The following is a 17,485-nucleotide window of genomic DNA, read 5'->3' on the forward strand; positions in this document are numbered from 1 at the left end:
TTTTATTATTGAGTTGTAAGGGTTCTTTATAAATTCTTGGTAAAAGTCCCTAGTCAGACATATGATTTGCAGACATTTTCTCCCATTCTGTGGATTGTCTTTTCACTTTCTTGATGGTGTCCTTTGATGCACAAAAGTTGTTAAATTTTGATGAAGTCCAATGTATCGATTTCTTCTTTTGTTGCTTGTGCTTTTGGTGTTATAGCTAATAAACTTGCCTAACCCAATGTCATGAAGACTTTAATGTTTTCGTATAGTTTTATAGTTTTAGTTCTTATTTCTAGGTGTATCATCCATGCAAACTATCGTTTGAGAACCACTGGTTTGGGTCACACCTTCTACCCCTAATGGCTAATTACTGTTTTTTTCCAATGACAATCCTTACCCTAAGAAGAATTTTCAAGTCATCTGTCAGGATGATTTTAATAATAATATGACAGCTAACTAACATAATTGAGCACTTGGTATGTGCTAAGCATTTCACACTGCATTATCTTGTTCAGTCTTCACTATGAGACTAGTGTTGCAATCACCGCTTATCAGTTAAGGAAACTGAGGCTCAGAGAGGTTAAATAACTTGCTGAAGGTGAAAGCTAAGAACTAGCAGAGGTCAGATTTGAACACAGTTTTGTCTGACTCCAGAGTCAGTGTTCTTAACCTCTCTTCTCTACACTGGCTTTACAATGATGTAAAATATGCATATCTTTTCCTTTTATGTAAAAGGAGATACCAGCACCTACATCTTTAGGAAAGGTTGTACAGACTAAATGAGCTCATGTATATTAAGAGTATGACATAAATCAAAACCACAATGAGATACCGTCTTACCCCCTTTAGAATGGTAATGATCAAAACAACGAAAAACAATAGATGTTGATGAGGTTGTGGAGAAACTGGAACCCTCCTCCATTGCTGGTGGGAATGTAAAATGGCACAGCCATTGTGGAAAACAGTTTGGTGGTTCCTCAAAATGTTGAACATAGAACTACCATATGACCCAACAATCCCAATCCTAGATATATACCCAGTAGTGAAGGCAGCAACACAAACAGAAACCTGTACTCCAGTGTTCATTGCAGCACACTTTTCACAATAACCAAAATATGCAAACAACTGAAATGTCCATCAACAGATGAATGGATAAACAAAATCTGGTATTTATGTACATACAATGGAATATTATTCAGCTATAAAGAGAAATAAAGTCCTGATGCATACCATGACATGGACGAACCTTGAAAACATTTTGCTGAGTGAAATAAGTCAGTTGCAAAAGGACAAATACTATACGATCTCACTTATATGAAATAAGCAAATAAATAGAAACAAAAAATTAATAGCGGTTAACAGGGTGGAAGGGAGGGGAAAAGGTGGAGTTTTTGCTTAGGGGGCAGTGAGTTTACGTAATGGTGGTAGAATAATTTGGAAAAGGATAGTGAGATTGGTTGTACAACTTGAAGAATATAATTAATGTCACAGAATTGAACATGTAAAAACTGTTGAATTGGTGTATGTTTTGCTGTGTATAGTTTCACAATTAAAAAAAAAAAAAGTATGGCACAGTGCTTGGCACAGAGTAGGGCTCTCTCTATCCATCATAATTTTCCTCTTACCTTCTCCCAGGTGACCTATCTCTCCCAATGGTTCAGAAAGCTATCAGCCTAGGGCTGATTTTTGCATTCTCCTAGCATCCCGCTCCCCTTTTGTCCTTCTTTCATCAAGGTTTGTGATTTTATTTTTGTGTTATTCTTTGACTGTCTTCTACTGTTACTCACTCTTCTCTTCTACTACTCTCCAAGTTCTATAAAGGCAGAAGAAGAGGGGCCATGGTGGTGGTGCCATATTATCATTGCAATATCCCCCAACACCTAATATAGGGCTTGGAGATACAGTCATCTTTTAAAAATGCACATCTGGAAAGTTTATTGCTTAAGGAGTACTGAGTTTCTGTTAAGGTGATTAAAAAAACATTGTAAATAGTGGTGATGGTTTCTCAACATGGTGAACATAATATCACTGAATTATACATGTAAAAATGGTCAAAATGGCAAATGCTTTGTTATATATATTTTACTACAATAAAAGAATTAAAAAAAAATGTACATCTAACTACAGCACTTCCTGGTTTAAACCTCTCCAATGGCTCAATGGGTTGCACTTCGATAAAACCCAAATTTCCAATCAGAGTCAACAGGTACCCTGTGCCTCTCCACCCATACATTCTACCACTCTGTCCCCTGGTCACTCCCACTTTGGCCATACTTGTTTCATTTCTGATCCTCAAGCACACCTTGCTGTTTCCTGCCTCAGGACCTATTCCCTTCTCTTGGAAACTCTGGTTAGTTTTTAATCCATCAGGTCTCAGTTCAAATGTCATGACTTTCCAGAGCCTTCCCTGACCACCTCGGGGAAATGTTACCGTTGCTCTTCTGCCAACAGTTATTTTTAATCATGCACCTGGTTTTATTTTCTTCAGAGAGCTGAAATTTCCTTGTTCATTTATTTAATATTAATATAGAACATTTGAGCACTTACCACAAGCACTTTTCATATGTTAACTAGTGAGGTGGTATGCTGCTTAATGCTTACCAACTGGCTCTCAAAACCAAAATGCCCTGATTTGTAGTTTGTTGATTTCTGTAGTGTAAACACTCCCACCAGGGCGGATTACAAACTATCAGCTTGAGGTCACTGAACCCTTATTTGGGAAGAGGACAGTGACATATCATTATATAGTATTTCTGCCACAGACTTAGGGGTAAATAACCTCAAGAGCACAGATAAAACTGTAAAAACAGGTAAAATAATCAGGAAGGAACGAGTTTTGAATATTCTTTGCCTTTGTTGTTAACTGATTTAATTGTAAACTTACATCCTTTAATTCTTAATAACGGCTGTTTAATAACTGATTAGCAAAATCTGTAAACATTTCTTAATCGTCTCAAGCGAGCCTGTACCAGCTAACTCCAGTACATTTTTCAGAGCTGAGGTACAGAAAGGTTAAGCAACTTGTTCAAGGTCACAAAGCTAATAAGTCTGTCTACTACTACTCCAAAATGTATCCTTAGAAACCAATATAGTGCCAAGCCTAAAGCTGGCGTTTAAAAAACAACAGTAGAATAAATAAATGAATCAACATTTAGTACTCTTTAAAGACATAAAAGGAAATATTTTACAAAAAAAAATACACATACGAGTGAACTAGCTTTTAAACTCGCTCACAATCCTAGAAGAAAACTGCTCTCGGTCCATTTTTAACAGCGCTTCAGCTCCCGCGCGGTTTTGCAGTTCACTTGTTCTTGGAAAGGGCGTCGCCCAATGGTTTAAAATAAGTTTGAGCCGCCTCGCTGTCCGTCGTCCCGGTCGGTCTCGCCGCAAGGCTTCCTGGGGATGTTAGTCCCCAAATTTCGTAGTTCCAGGGGCAGCTGCGGCGTGCGCCGGACCGGAGGACTACAGGGAGTGGCGCGCAGGTCGCAGGGCTTTTCCGCCTCGCCTTTCCCTTCCCGCCTGCGCGCCCGCCCCAGCTATCATGGCGGCTCCCTTAGCCGTGGTGCTGGTGTTGGCTGTGACCGTGCGGGCGGCCTTGTTCCGCTCCAGCCTGGCCGAGTTCATTTCCGAGCGGGTGGAGGTGGTGTCTCCCCTGAGCTCTTGGAAAAGAGGTGAGGCCACTGGCTCGAGTAGCCTGCCAGGCCCCGCCTCCGCTGTCCCGGTTATTCCGTGAATGGGCGGCAGGGGTAATGGCATTGAGCGCGCTGTTCTGAGGGAACTGACCCGCTTCTTGGGGTACTTAGGGACGGCACGGGGCTGGGTCCTGAGGGCGGGGCTGCTGAGGGATGAGATTCTGGGGTCCAGACCACCTGAGGGGTGGGAATCTGAGGAGGCGTGTCCTGTTGAGGGCACAGAGCCTAGGGGCGTGGTCCATGGAAGGATTGGGATTAGGCGAGGTGGTGCTGGGTGCAGTGGATTTGCCGAGGTGATTGGGATTTGGCGCGGGATGGCGGGTTGCCCTACCCTGGGATAGGGGATGGTGTATGAGGGGGGCCAAGTGAGAGGACCAGGTTTGCCTAAGCGAGGAGAGTGTATGAGTGTGTTTACCGCCTCTTCTCACTCGGCTTGCAGTGCCGGTTTTCCTGCTGTTCCTTCTTAATTTAAGTTCTTCATCAAACATTGTTTTATACTAGCACTTACAGTGAGACACAGTTTGGGCTGGAGGAGTCACAGGCTGGTGGAGGAGACAGACAGGCAGATATTATAATCATGTAAGAAAAGTGCACTTACTGTGTCTACCCAGTTCCGTCCTTAGCGTTTCTGACCCTAAATAAACTGCCTCTTCCTTTTCCAGTCTCCTAAAGATGCGGAATTTGAGCTGACTCTTGAAGAATGTAGGACTGGGAAAGGGAAATTAGACAGAGGGGGAGTTCCAGGCAGCAGAAGATAAACAGGATCAAGAAATGTTCAAGGACGTGAAACATCTGTCCAGCGTAGGAGAGTAATAGGGTAGGGGTTCTGTTGGGGCCAGAATTCGAAAGTTTATTTAAAAACAATTTTTTTTTACTGAAGTATAATATACATATAGCACACATATATTAAGTGTAGAGCTCAATGAATTTTTAGAAACAACACACCCAGATCAAGAAACAAAACATTACCGGCACTCCAGAAGTCCCCTTATGCCCTTGAAGAGTTTTAAATGCTAGAGTTTTCATGTTATCCCATAGACGTTTCAGAATGGGGAATGGCATAATAAATGGGTGTTTTATGGATAATTAGAGCTAAGGTTTTAAAATAATATAGATTAAGGACTATGGTAAGCTTTTTATATACCTTTTTTCATTTAATCTTCACAGTACTATGAGATAGATGCTGTTATTTTTTCCATTTTACAGACGAGGAAACAGATTTAGTGAAGTTAAGCAACTTGCCCAGGTTTCCCAGTAATTTGTGTGTGAGATGCTAAGAGGTTGGACTTGATATCTTTGTATATAATTATTTGTTGAATTGAAATAAAGCCACTTGGTTCCTGCTTTCTTCTGGGTACCAGAAGACCCAAGGCAGTGTTAGGCCCTTCTCCCACTGCTCTCATAGCACATTATACATGCCTCTGTTACGAGTACTCATGTTGTTGGGTGCTACGGAGTTGATTCCAACTCATGTGACAGAGTACAACTGCACTATAGAGTTTTTTTGGCTGTAATATTTATGGAAGCAGATTGCCAGGTGTCTCTTCCATGGAGCTACTGGGTGAGTTCGAACCGCCAACCTTTGGTTTGCGCCACCCAGGGACTGCTAGATACAGTTATTAGTCCCATTTTATAGATGAGAAAATTGAGGCACAGAGAAATTAAGTCACTTGCCCAAGGTCACGTAGCTAATAATGTCTTATGTGAAGAGCTAGCAAGCTTTGGGCATGGCTGTTCCATCAGGGTCCATTCTATACTGTCTTGTGTAGAAGTCTGTCAGTAATAATATTGGAACCTTTCCTCCATATTTTGGTCTTTCTTCAGCTTTTGACCCCAAAGATTAGGAATTAGTATTGATTTACCTTCTTGAGTTCAGGATAGAGCTCAAGCTATTTTGCTTATTTAGAAACCCGCCTCCAGTGAGAGGGTCAGTAGGAACACTTATGATACAACTACTTTAAAAAAAAAATCTTTTATTATAAAGTAAAATACAAGTCAGAAAACCACACAGAATAAATGTATTGCTCAGTGAATTATAATAAGGTGAACATTTTTGTATTCATCATCCAAGTGAAGAATCAGAACTTTGCCACCTATTCCAGAAGCCTCCTCCATATGCCTCATCCCAGCCACAGCCTTCTCCCTCCCCTCATAGATAACCATTCTCCTGACTTTTAAGTAATAATGTCTTTGCCTTTTAAAAAAAGTTGTATCACACAAATAGCATCCCTAAACACTGTAGTTTAGTCTTGCCCTTAAAAAAAAAAAAAAGTTTTCATATGTCTTTTAAATCTCTTTTAATATCTGAGGTTTCTGTCCATCCCTTTCTTTCCTTTAATATTTTTCTGTTGTAGAACTAAGACCATTTGACCAGTAGAGTTCTCCTCCTGAGTTTATATTCATGGTAGAGTTCAGCATGTTCCTTTGTCTTCTGTATTGCCTGCACATTGGTAGCTGAATCTAGAGACTGAATACCACTATTTTCTGTTTGTTTTTTAACTTTTTATTTGAAATAATTTTAGACTTACAGAAGAGTTGCAAAGACAGTGCAGAAGGATCCCATATACCCTTCACCCAACTTCCCTTAATGTTAGCATCTTATATAACTACAGTCATGTTTTTGTTGTTAGGTGCCATCAAGTTGGTTCCGGCTCATAGTGACCCTATGCACAACAGAACGAAGCACTGCTGGATCCTGTGCTGTCCTCACAATTGTTGTTATGCTTAAGCCCATTGTTGCAGCCACAGTGTCAATCCATCTCGTTGAGGGTCTTCCTCTTTTTCACTGACCCTCTACTTTACCAAGCATGATGTCCTTCTCCAGGGACTGATCCCTCTTGATGTCCTAAGTATGTGAGATGAAGTCTCGCCATCCTTGCTTCTAAGGAACATTCTCGCTGTACTTCTTCCAAGACAGAGTTGTTCGTTCTTTTGGCTGTACTTCTTCCAAGACAGATTTGTTCGTTCTTTTGGCAGTCCGTGGTATATTCAATATTCTTTGCAAACACTGTAATTCAAAGGTGTCAGTTCTTTGGTCTTCCTTATTCATTGTCCAGCTTTCACATGCATATGAGGCAATTGAAAATACCGTGGTGTGGGTCAGGCGTACCTTTTTAACACTTTAAAGAGCTCTTTTTCAGCTAATTTGCCCAGTGCAATACGTGATAAATTCCTGACTGCTGCTTCCTTGGGCGTTGATTGTGGATCCAAGTAAAATGAAATCCTTGACAACTTCAGTCTTTTCACTCTTCATCATGATGCTGCTTATTGGTCCAGTTGTGAGGATATTTGTTTTCTGTATGTTGAGGCGCAATCCATACTGAAGGCTGTAGTTTTTTCATCAGTAAATGCTTCAAGTCCTCTTCACTTTCAGCAAGGCTGCACTGAAAGGAATGGCGAAAACAGGGCTCCAGGAATTGACAGAATACCAATTGAGATGTTTCAGCAAATGGGTGCACCGCTGGAGGTACTCACTTGTCTATTCCAGGAAGCTTGGAAGATAGCTGCTTGGCCAGCCGACTGGAAGAGATTCATGTTTGTGCCCATTCCAAAGAAAGGTGATCCAACAGAATGAGGAAATTATCAAACAACATCATTAATATCACAAGTAAAATTTTGCTGAAGATCATTCAAAAGCAGTTGCAGCAGTACATCGACAGGGAACTGCCAGAAGTTCAAGCCAGATTCAGAAGAGGTTGTGGAACGAGGAATATCATGTCTCATGTCAGATGGATCTTAGCTGAAAGCAGAGAATACCAGAACGATGTTTACCTGTGTTTTATTGACTATGCAAAGGTATTTGATTCTGTGGATCATAAGAAATTATGTATAACATTTTGAAGAATGGGAATTCCAGAACACTTAATTGTGCTCATGAGGAACCTGTACATAGACCAAGAGGCAGTTGTTCGAACTGCACAAGGGGATACTGTGTAGTTTAAAGTCAGAAAAGGTGTACGTCAGGGTCGTATACTTTCACCATACTTAGTCTGCTGAGCAAACAACTACAGGCATATCTCCTTTATTGCTCTTTGCAGATAATGCGTTTTTTACAAATTGAAGGTTTATGGGAACCCTGTGTCGAGCAAGTCATTTGGCACCATTTTTCCAATAACGTGGTCACTTCATGTCTCTGTCATATTTTGGTAATTCTCACAATATTTCAAACTTTATTATTATTATATCTATTATGATCTGCGATCAGCGACTTTTGATGTTACTATTGTAATTGTTTTGGGGTGCCACGAACCGAGCTCATATTAAGATGGTGAACTGAATCGATAAATGTTGTGTATGTTCTGACTGCTTCACCAACCAGCTGTTCCCCCGTCTCTCTCCCTCTTCTCAGTCCTTCCTATTCCCTGAGACACGACAACATTGAAATTAGGCCAGTTAATAACCCTACAGTGGCCTCTAAGTGTTCAAGTGAAAGGAAGAGTGGCATGTCTCACTTTGAATCAAAAGCTAGAAATGATTAAGCTTAGTGAGGAAGGCATGTCAAAAGCCAAGACTGGCCAAAAGCTAGGCCTCTTGTACCAAACAGATAGCCAAGTTGTGAATGCAAGGGAAAAGTTCTTGAATGAAATTAAAAGTGCTACTCCAGTGAACACACGAACGGTGAGAAAGTGAAACAGCCTTATTGCTGATTTGAAGGAATTTTTAGTCGTCTGAATAGAAGATCAAACCAGCCACAACATTCCCTTTAGCCAAAGCCTAATCCAGAGCAAAGCCCTAACTCTTCAATTCTAGACTGAGAGAGGTGAGGAAGCAGCAGAAGCAAAATTTGAAGCTAGCAGAGATTGGTTTATGAGGTTTAAGGAAAGAAGCCGTATCTGTAACAAAAGTGCAAGGTGAAGCAGCAAGTGCTAATGTAGAAGTTGCAGCAAGTTATTCAGAAGATTTAGCTAAGATAATTGATGAAGGTAGCTACAGTAAACAACCGATTTTCACTGTAGACGAAACAGCCTTATATAGGAAAAAGATTCCATCTAGAACTTTCATAGCTAGAGAGAAGTCAATCCCTGGCTTCAGAGAACAGGCTGACTCTCTTGTTAGGGGCTAATGTAGCTGGTGACTTTAAGTGGAAGCCAGTGTTGGTTTACCATTTGGAAAATCCTAGGGCCCTTAAGAATTATGCTAAATCTACTCTGCCTGTGCTCTGTAAATGGAACAACAAAGCCTGGCTGGCAGCACATTTGTTTACAACATGGTTTACAGAATATTTTAAGCCCACTGGTAAGACCTACTGCTCAGAAAAAATTCCTTTCAAAATACTCCTCATTGACAATGCCCCTGGTCACCCAAGTGCTCTGATGGAGATGTACAAGGAGATTAGTGGTGGTTTCATGCCTGCTAACACAACATCCATTCTGCAGCCCATGGATCAAGGAGTAATTTTGACTTTCAGGTCTTATTATTTAAGAAATACCTTTCGTAAGGCTATATCTACCATAAATAGTGTTCCTCTGATCTATCTGGGCAAAGTAAATTGAAAACCTGAAAAGGACTCACCATTCTAGATGCCATTAAGAAAATTCGTGATTCATAGGAGGAGGTAAAAATATCAACATTAACAGGAGTTTGGAAGAAGTTGATTTCAATCCTCATGGATGACTTTTAGGGGTTCGAGACTTCAGTGGAGGAAGTAATGGCAGATGTGGTGGAAATAGCAGGAGAACTGGAAGTGGAACTGGAGCCTGAAGGTGTGACTGGTTTGCTGCAATCCCATGGTACAACTTTAATGGATGAGGAGGTGCTTCTTACACATGAGCAGAGAAAATGGTTTCTTGAGATGGAATCTACTCTTGGTGAAGATGTTGTGAACGTTGTTGAAATGACAACGAAGAATTTAGAATGTTACATACACTTAGTTGATAAAGCAGCGACAGTTTGAGAGGATTGACTCCAATTTTAGAAGAAGTTCTGCTGTGGGTAGAATGCTATCAAACAGCATGTATGCTACAGAGAAATCTTTTGTGAAAGGAACAGTCAGTTGACATGGCAAACTTCATTGTTGTCTTATTTTAAGAAATTGCCATAGCCACCCCAACCTTCAGCAGCCATCACGCTGATCAGTCAGCAGCCATCGACACCGAGGAGGACCCTCCACCAGCAAAAAGATTACAACTCACTGAAGGCTCAGATGATGGTTAGCATTTTTTAGCAATAAAGTAGTCTTTTAATTAAGGTATGTACATTGTTCTTTGGACATAATGCTATTGCACACTTAATAAACTACAGTATAGTATAAACATAATTTTTATACGTACTGGGAAACCAAAAAATTCTTGTGACTCGCTTTATTGCCGTATTTGCTTTATTGCAGTGGTCTGGAATCGAGCCTGCAGTATCTCTGAGGTATTTCTGTATAGTAAAATGATCAAAACTAAAAGAATAATGTTGGTGCATTATTAATTAATTAATTAAACTATAGTTGTTATTCACATTTTACCAGTTTTTCCACTCTTGTCCTTTTTCTGTTCTAGGATTCGATTCAGGATCCCATATTGCATTAAGCTGTCATGTCTCCTTAGTCTTCTCTAATCTGTGACAATTCCACAGCCTTTCCTTGTCTTTTATGACTTTGACAGTTTTGAAGAGTGCTAGACAGATGTTTTTGTAGACTGTTCCTCAGTTTGGGTTTGTCTGATGATTTCTTATGGTTAGATGGAGGTAACAGATTTGGTGGAGAAATACCACGAGATGATGTGCCCTTCTGAGTGCATTGTATTAGGGGGTACATGATATTGAAATGTTTTATTTCTGATGATGTTAACCTTAATCCCTTGGTTAAGGTGATGCCTGCTAGGTTTCTCCACTGTAAAGTTACTATTTTCCCTTTGTAATTATTGAACATTTTAGAAGATATACTTTGGGACTCTGCAAATATCCTGTTTCTCCTTAAACTTTTGCCCACTGATTTTTGCCTTTATAAATTGATCTTACCTATAGTAATTATTACTGTGGTCTTCTAATGGTGATTTTTCTATTTTCCTCATTCCTTCTTTTTTTTATTTTGTAAAATATTTTATTGTTATTTTGGAGAAAATTTACATACAAATTAGGTTCTCATTTAACAATTTCTATACATATTATTCAGTGACATTGGTTGGACTTTTCACAGTGTGTCTGCGTTCTTATCATTTCCATCTGGTTGTTCTGTTTCCTTTAATCTAGCTTCCTTGTCCCCCTTTACCTTCTCATTTTTGGTCTAGGGTAAATGTTGACTGTTAGGTCTCATTTAGATGATTGTTTAGAGGAGCACAGTACTCACGGGGGATAGGTATTATTTATTTTATGAGACACTCTGTCTTTAGGCTGATAGGTGACCTCTGGGAGTGGTTTGAGTTCTAAGTTTAATTGGTATCCCAAGGTGATAGTCTTGGGGGCTCCTCTAGTCTTTACCGATCCAGTAAGTCTGACTTTTTTTAGGAATTTGAGTTTTGTTTTACATTTTTTTTCCCTTTCTATTTGGGACCATCTGTTGTATCCCTGGTCGAACAGTCGGTAGTGGTAGCCGAGCACCATCTAGTTCTTCTGGTCATGGTTTGTGTAGACTATTAGTCATGTAGACTAGTTTTTTCCTTGAATCTTTGGTTTCCTTCTTTCTTTTGCTCCAGACGCGTAGAGACCAATAGTTGTATCTTAGAAGGCCGCTGACAAGCTTTTAAGACCCGAGACGCTACTTACCAAACTAGAATGTAGAACATTATCTTTATGAACTGTGTTGTGCCAGTTGACTGAGTTGCTCCCTGAGGCTGTGGTCCTAAACACTCAAACCCAGTAACCCAATCCTGTGGGGTGTTTGGTTATGTCTAGGAAGTATCCGTAACTGTGCCCCATGTGCTTTATTTTATATATGAATATATATGCAGTACACACAAACATGTATACACATTTGTCTATAGAAGCACCTATACATATGCACCCATATATTCATATATACTTACCTATACATATATTAGCATACATTCTTCCTGTGTAGCCACACACATATGTTTTGGTTGTTATTACCATTATTGCAAAAGTGTGTATGTTGTGGCTTTTATCAAAATCGTTCCTTATTCTTGTGTACTTCTTTGTGTCATCTTTTACCTTCCTTGGTCACATTGTGCTGATTTCACCCTTATTCAATATTGCCTTACTCATCACTAAAACTAACAAGTGTCCGCTATCTAGAAAGTGATTCCCTCTCTCTCCCTCCCATTCTTCTTAACCACCAAAGAATGTTGCTTTCTGTATGTATACCTATTCATGTGTTTTTATAATAGATCATACAATATTTGTCCTTTTGTGATTGACTTATTTCAGCATATGTCCTCCATATTCATTTAAGTTATAGTATATTTTGAGAATTCATCATTATTCTTTATGGCCGCTTAGTATTCCGTTGTGTGTATGTACCAGCATTTGTTTATCCATTCATCTGTTGATGAGCAGTTGTTTCCATCTTTTTGTTATTGTGAATAATGCTGCAGTGAACATAGGTGTGCATATATCTGTTCGTGTCAGTAGTTTTAGTTTTCTAGGGAATATACCTAGGAGTGGGATTGCTGGATCATAGGATATTTCTATTTCTAGCTTTTTGAGGAAGTGCCATACCATTTTCCATAGTGGTTGAACCAGTTTACAATCCCACCAGTAGTGGAGCAGGGTTCCAGTCTCTCTACAACCTGGCCAATATTTGTTGTTTTCTGTTTTTTTGATCAGTGCCATTTTTGCAAGGGTGAGATGATATCTTATTGTAGTTTTGATTTAAATCTTGCTAACGATCATGAGCATTTCCTCGTGTGTCTATTAGCTGCTTGAATGTCTTCTTTGCTGAAGTGTTTGTTCCTCATTCCTTTATTTATTCATTGGCATTTTTCTGTAAGGAAGCGTTGTCCCTTCTTCCCCATTTATATATTTATTTAGTCATTTATTTGTATCAGTATGGATGCATGGATATTTATTTTATTCTTTAGATTCTAATCTAATAACTTTATTTTGTTGCTCAAATTGTTTCAGCTTTGGCTGTTAGGTCTTCTGTCAGGTTGACTCCTTTGTTCTGTTGACATATCTACCCCGACGTTTTATTTTTTATCACTTTATTACTTTCTGTAACCACAAGATGCTCCAGCTTTATCTTGTGTGTTTTTCTTGGCCCTGGCTTGGAATCTACCACTTCTCTAAGGAGACATAGTTCCTTTTATTGGAGAATGTTCTTTAGAAACCAAGATCTGGGTGCTAGGTATGCTCACTGCTACTGGGGTAGCACTGCTTCTTAGGCCCTCTCAACTAGAAATATAAGGATACCACTGCTTTTGAACAAGCTGATCGCATGCCTTTCTTGATATGTTGTTGTGTGCTGTCAAGTCGATTCTGACTCATAGTGACCCTATAGGACGGAGTAGAACTGCCCAATAGGTTTCCAAGAACATAATCTTTACGAAGCAGGTTGCCATGTCTTTCTCCCATGGAGCAGCCCTGGGTTTGAACCGGTGACCTTTTGGTTAACAGCTGAGTGCTTAACCACTACGCCACCAGGGTTCATTCTACTTGATATAGGAAACTCAAAGGCAAAGTTTCTCTTATAATAGATTATATACTATTATTATTATCCATAGGAAAGGTACATCAAGGTACTAAGAACACTTACTTCATGAAATTATTATCAGTTAAGAGTTGAAAGACTTTATTTAAAAAAAAAATTTGTTTTAGTATGTTGTTAGGTGCTGTTGAGTTGGTTCTGACTCATAAAGACCTTATATATAACCGAATGAAATGTTGCCCAGTCTTGCATCATCCTCACAATCATTGCTATGTTTGAGCTCATTGTTGCAGCCACTGTGTCAGTCCATCTTATTGATGGTCTTTCTCTTTTTTGCTGACCCTCTGCTTACCAAGCATGATATCCTTCTCCAGGTATAGGTCCCTCCTGACAACATGTCCAAAGTATAGTTGACCATAATTAATAAGCTCTATGGTAACTATTCTAAAATCTTAGTTGTTGAGTAATAATCCAATGAAGCGAGAAATGTTATTCAGTTTCCCTGGTGTACTTTTCACAGAAAGTTTTATTTTGGAGGTTACTTCAAGAAGAATGGCTTAAAGCTATGGGCCCTTTGTTGAGTTTTTTGGTTTATTTTGTTTGTTTGTTTCCCCAAACAGACATTGGCCAAACCTACTTTAAGATGTTTCCAGTATAATATTATGGCAACACTACTATATATATTAGAATTTGAGGGCCTTGATTTTTTTTTCTTTTTTTTTTTAGGGTTCTCAAGGCTGTAATCTTTTTTTATTTTTTTAATTGTACTTTAGATGAAGGTTTACAGAACAAACTAGTTTCTCATTTAACAGTTAGTACATATACTGTTTTATGACATTGGTAAACAACCCCATGACATGTCAACACTCTCCCCTTCTAGACCTTGGGTTCCCAATTATCAGCTTTCCTATCCCCTCATACCTTCTAGTCTTGACTAGATTTCCTTCTTTAGGGTGAGTCTATAAAGTTTAAAGCCATACTGATTACAAATATATCATTTTGGTGACCTTTGTGACTTTATTTATTTACTTATTTTTGACTAGGTAATCACATGGATCAAAAATTGAAAGTTCAAAAGATATATGGTTAAAAGGCAGCCTTCCACAACTTTTCTGTGGCTACCCTCTATTCCTTGGAGGCAGCTATTGTTACCAGTATCTTATGTGTCCTGAGATTTTTTTTTTTTTTTAATTGTACCTCAGGTGAAGGCTTACAGAACAAATAGTTTCTCATGAAATAGTAGTACACATATTGTTTTATGACATTGGTTAACAACCCCACAACATGTCAACCCTCTAACTTCTCAACCTTTTCTTTTGGTGAAAATACACATAGCCAAAGATACACCATTTCAAAAATTTCTACATGCACAGTTCAGTGACATAGACTGCGCTCTTCCAGTTGTGCTGTTACTGTCACTTAACATGAAGGCTTACAGAACAAAATAGTTTCTCATTTAACAGTTACTACAAATGTTGCCCTGTGACAATGATAACAATCTCACAACACATCATCAATATCCTTACTCAGCCTTGGGTTCCCTATCACCAGCTTCCTTGTCCCCTTCTGCCTTCTGGCCCTTGTCACTGGACTCCTGTACCTCGTTAGTCTCATTTGGTTTTATGCCTTCTGAGATATTTTATGCATTTACAAGCAGATACATTTTATAGGTTTTTGTGACTCCATTTTGTGTTTTTCCTTATCTTTTCTTACCTGCTTAAAAAAATCATCTTCCTGTTTGTTTTTTTTCCTGTTTATTTTTGATAATTATAAAATAATACATGTTCATTGCTAAAGATTCAGAAAATGCAGAAAAGATCAAAGAAACTAAAAATCTTTTGTACCAGAGATGATCCTTGTTAACATTTATGTTTATTTTTCCAAGTATTTTTTATTGTATACATACATATACATTTTTTCTGAAATAATTAAGTGAATGAATGCTTATAAATATTTAAAATAAAAATTCAATAATATTTTACATTGTATTTTATGACTTGCTTTTCCATTTAAGTATATTTCATGGACATCTTTTCTTCAGTAAATACAGATTATAGTGTACTTTTAAATTTTAACTATTTTGAAATAATTTTCGATTTTCTAAAAACTTGCAAAAATAGTACATAGAGTTCCTGTTTACTTTTAACCCAGCTTCTCCTAATGTTAACATCTCACACAACTCTAGTACAATTATCTGAACCAGGAAATTAATGTTGATATGGTGTTATTAATTAATCTACAGGCCTTATTTTAGAATATTGCCAATTGTTCATTTTCAGGTCCAAGATCTAATTCATGATCTCACATTGCATTTAATTGTCATATCTCCTTAATCTTTTCCAGTCTGGGACAGTTCCTCAGACTTTCCTTGTCTTTCATTATTTTGGTGTTTTCGAAGAGTAATTTTTTAGAATGTCTCTCAATGTGTTTACCTTATATTTTCTCATGATTAGACTGTGGTTATGCTTTTTTGGCAGGTGTACCACATTTTTGCACTAGTATCACAGACATTTTTGTGTCCATCTCAATGTATTATATCAAGAGATTCTTGATGTCGATATGTGCACTGTTGATATGTGAACTGGTTGATATATTTTTGGTGATGTTAATTTTGATTATTTGCTTAACGTAATAAATACCAGATTTATCTACTGTGGAATTATTTTTCCCTTTGCAAGTATTTTGTTTCTCATCATGTTTTTGCCCACTAGTTTTAGCATCCGTCGATGACACCTGCCTTTTACGTAAACTACTATGGTTTTTGCCAAGTAGTGATTTTCTATTTCCATCTTTCCTTCTATATTCATTACTTATAATTCTTCTGTAAGGAAGAGCTGTTCTTTCTCTCCCACTATTTTTCAACTATTTATATCACAGTAGATTTTTAACTGTAAAATGTTCCATCGTGTATATGTATCATAATTTATTTAAATAAACCTCCATGTGGACATTGGATTATTTCCAGCTTTCAGTATTGTAAGCTTTGTAATGAATGTACCCCTTTGGGCACTTGCCCACTTATTTCTCTAGGATAAATTACCTTAAAAAAATAATTTCTGAATCTAAAGGTGCACACTTTAAAAGTACATATTATGAATGGAGACACCCCGAGAGTATGGCCGCTGGGTACCCTCTTAACTCATTACTGAAGTCACTCCTGTGGTTTACCCTTTAGCCAAAGATTAGATAGGCCCATAAAATAAAACGAGACTAAATGGGTACACCAGACCAAGGGCAAGGATGAGAAGGCAGGAGGGGAACTCAGGGTCAAGAAGGGGAGAGTGTTGACATGTCATGGGGTTGGCAACCAATGCCACAAAACAGTATGTGTATTAATTGTTTAATGAAAAACTAGTTTGCTCCGTAAACCTTCATCTGAAGCACACAAAAAAGTACATATCACCCCCTTGAAAGGTTATTATGAATGACATTCAAATAAGCAGCATGTGAGAGTCAGTGCCTATTTCCCCACATTATGAACAACATTTCTCACCAGCTTCTAATTTGTTATCTTATTGTGTTTTGGAACTGGATAGAATGTACATGAATAACTTTTTGGAGTGGGTAAAAATTTCAGGGGGATAGAAAGAAGCTTATAGTTTAACATTAAACACTCACAATGAGCGCTGCCCCACAGTGGAAAGAGATGCACTATATGGAAGAGAATTCCCATCACTGGAAATGTTTAGATCAAGACTTAAAGCCACTTGTTGGGAATGATGTAGAAGGGATCAGATAAACTCTGAGGCCCCTCTTTTTCCTGGGAGTATATAATACTTGAGTTTATGGCTGTCTGCCTATGTCTCCAATGTTTGAGTAAACTTGGATGTCTTGTTTTTCAGTGGTTGAAGGCCTCTCACTATTGGACTTGGGAGTGTCTCCGTATTCTGGAGCAGTATTCCATGAAGTAAGTGTTCTTGTTTTCTTTTCTGGGTACTAAAAGTAGTTTATAGTCACAGATACCAAAGCCTACCCTCTGTTTGTTTTGTACTAACATTTAAAAAGATCTATTTTGGAAAATCATATTTAGAAGCAGACCTTTTTTAGATGTCCTCTGCATAAGAAGGTTTCACAACTGCAGTGGGAATGATCCAGACTTAAGATTGTAATTTTGGGAAGCAGATGAGGCTTCTATAGAAGTTACTTTAAATGACAAATAAATGGTAAACAGTCCCCAGACCATGAATAAATTGTATGCTAATGGGCATGTACTTTAGGTCTTTGGAACATGCTTTCCCGTGAAAACTGTGACAGCAGCGTTAGTTTCTTAGAAAGC

The 17,485-nt window shown here is 38.4% G+C and overlaps 1 protein-coding gene across 4 annotated transcripts in view; it reads left to right on the forward strand.

Annotated features, from left to right (window-relative positions):
* The first annotated feature begins 2,213 nt into the window (after window positions 1-2,213).
* The window catches only part of PIGU (phosphatidylinositol glycan anchor biosynthesis class U), a 104,819-nt gene continuing 89,547 nt past the window's right edge, over window positions 2,214-17,485 (forward strand). For 3 of the 4 annotated variants that reach the window (XM_023725183.1, XM_023725172.1, XM_023725181.1), the window contains exons 1-2: window positions 2,214-3,659; window positions 17,052-17,116. In XM_023725183.1, coding sequence (XP_023580951.1) covers window positions 3,530-3,659; window positions 17,052-17,116 — 195 coding nt within the window. In that variant the 5' untranslated portion in view covers window positions 2,214-3,529. The remainder of the gene's footprint in view (window positions 3,660-17,051; window positions 17,117-17,485) is intronic. The other variant, XM_004370420.2, reaches the window with a different exon arrangement.

Source organism: Trichechus manatus, unplaced genomic scaffold (assembly GCF_000243295.1).
Source record: "Trichechus manatus latirostris isolate Lorelei unplaced genomic scaffold, TriManLat1.0 scaffold00008, whole genome shotgun sequence".
Classification (NCBI taxonomy): domain Eukaryota; kingdom Metazoa; phylum Chordata; class Mammalia; order Sirenia; family Trichechidae; genus Trichechus; species Trichechus manatus.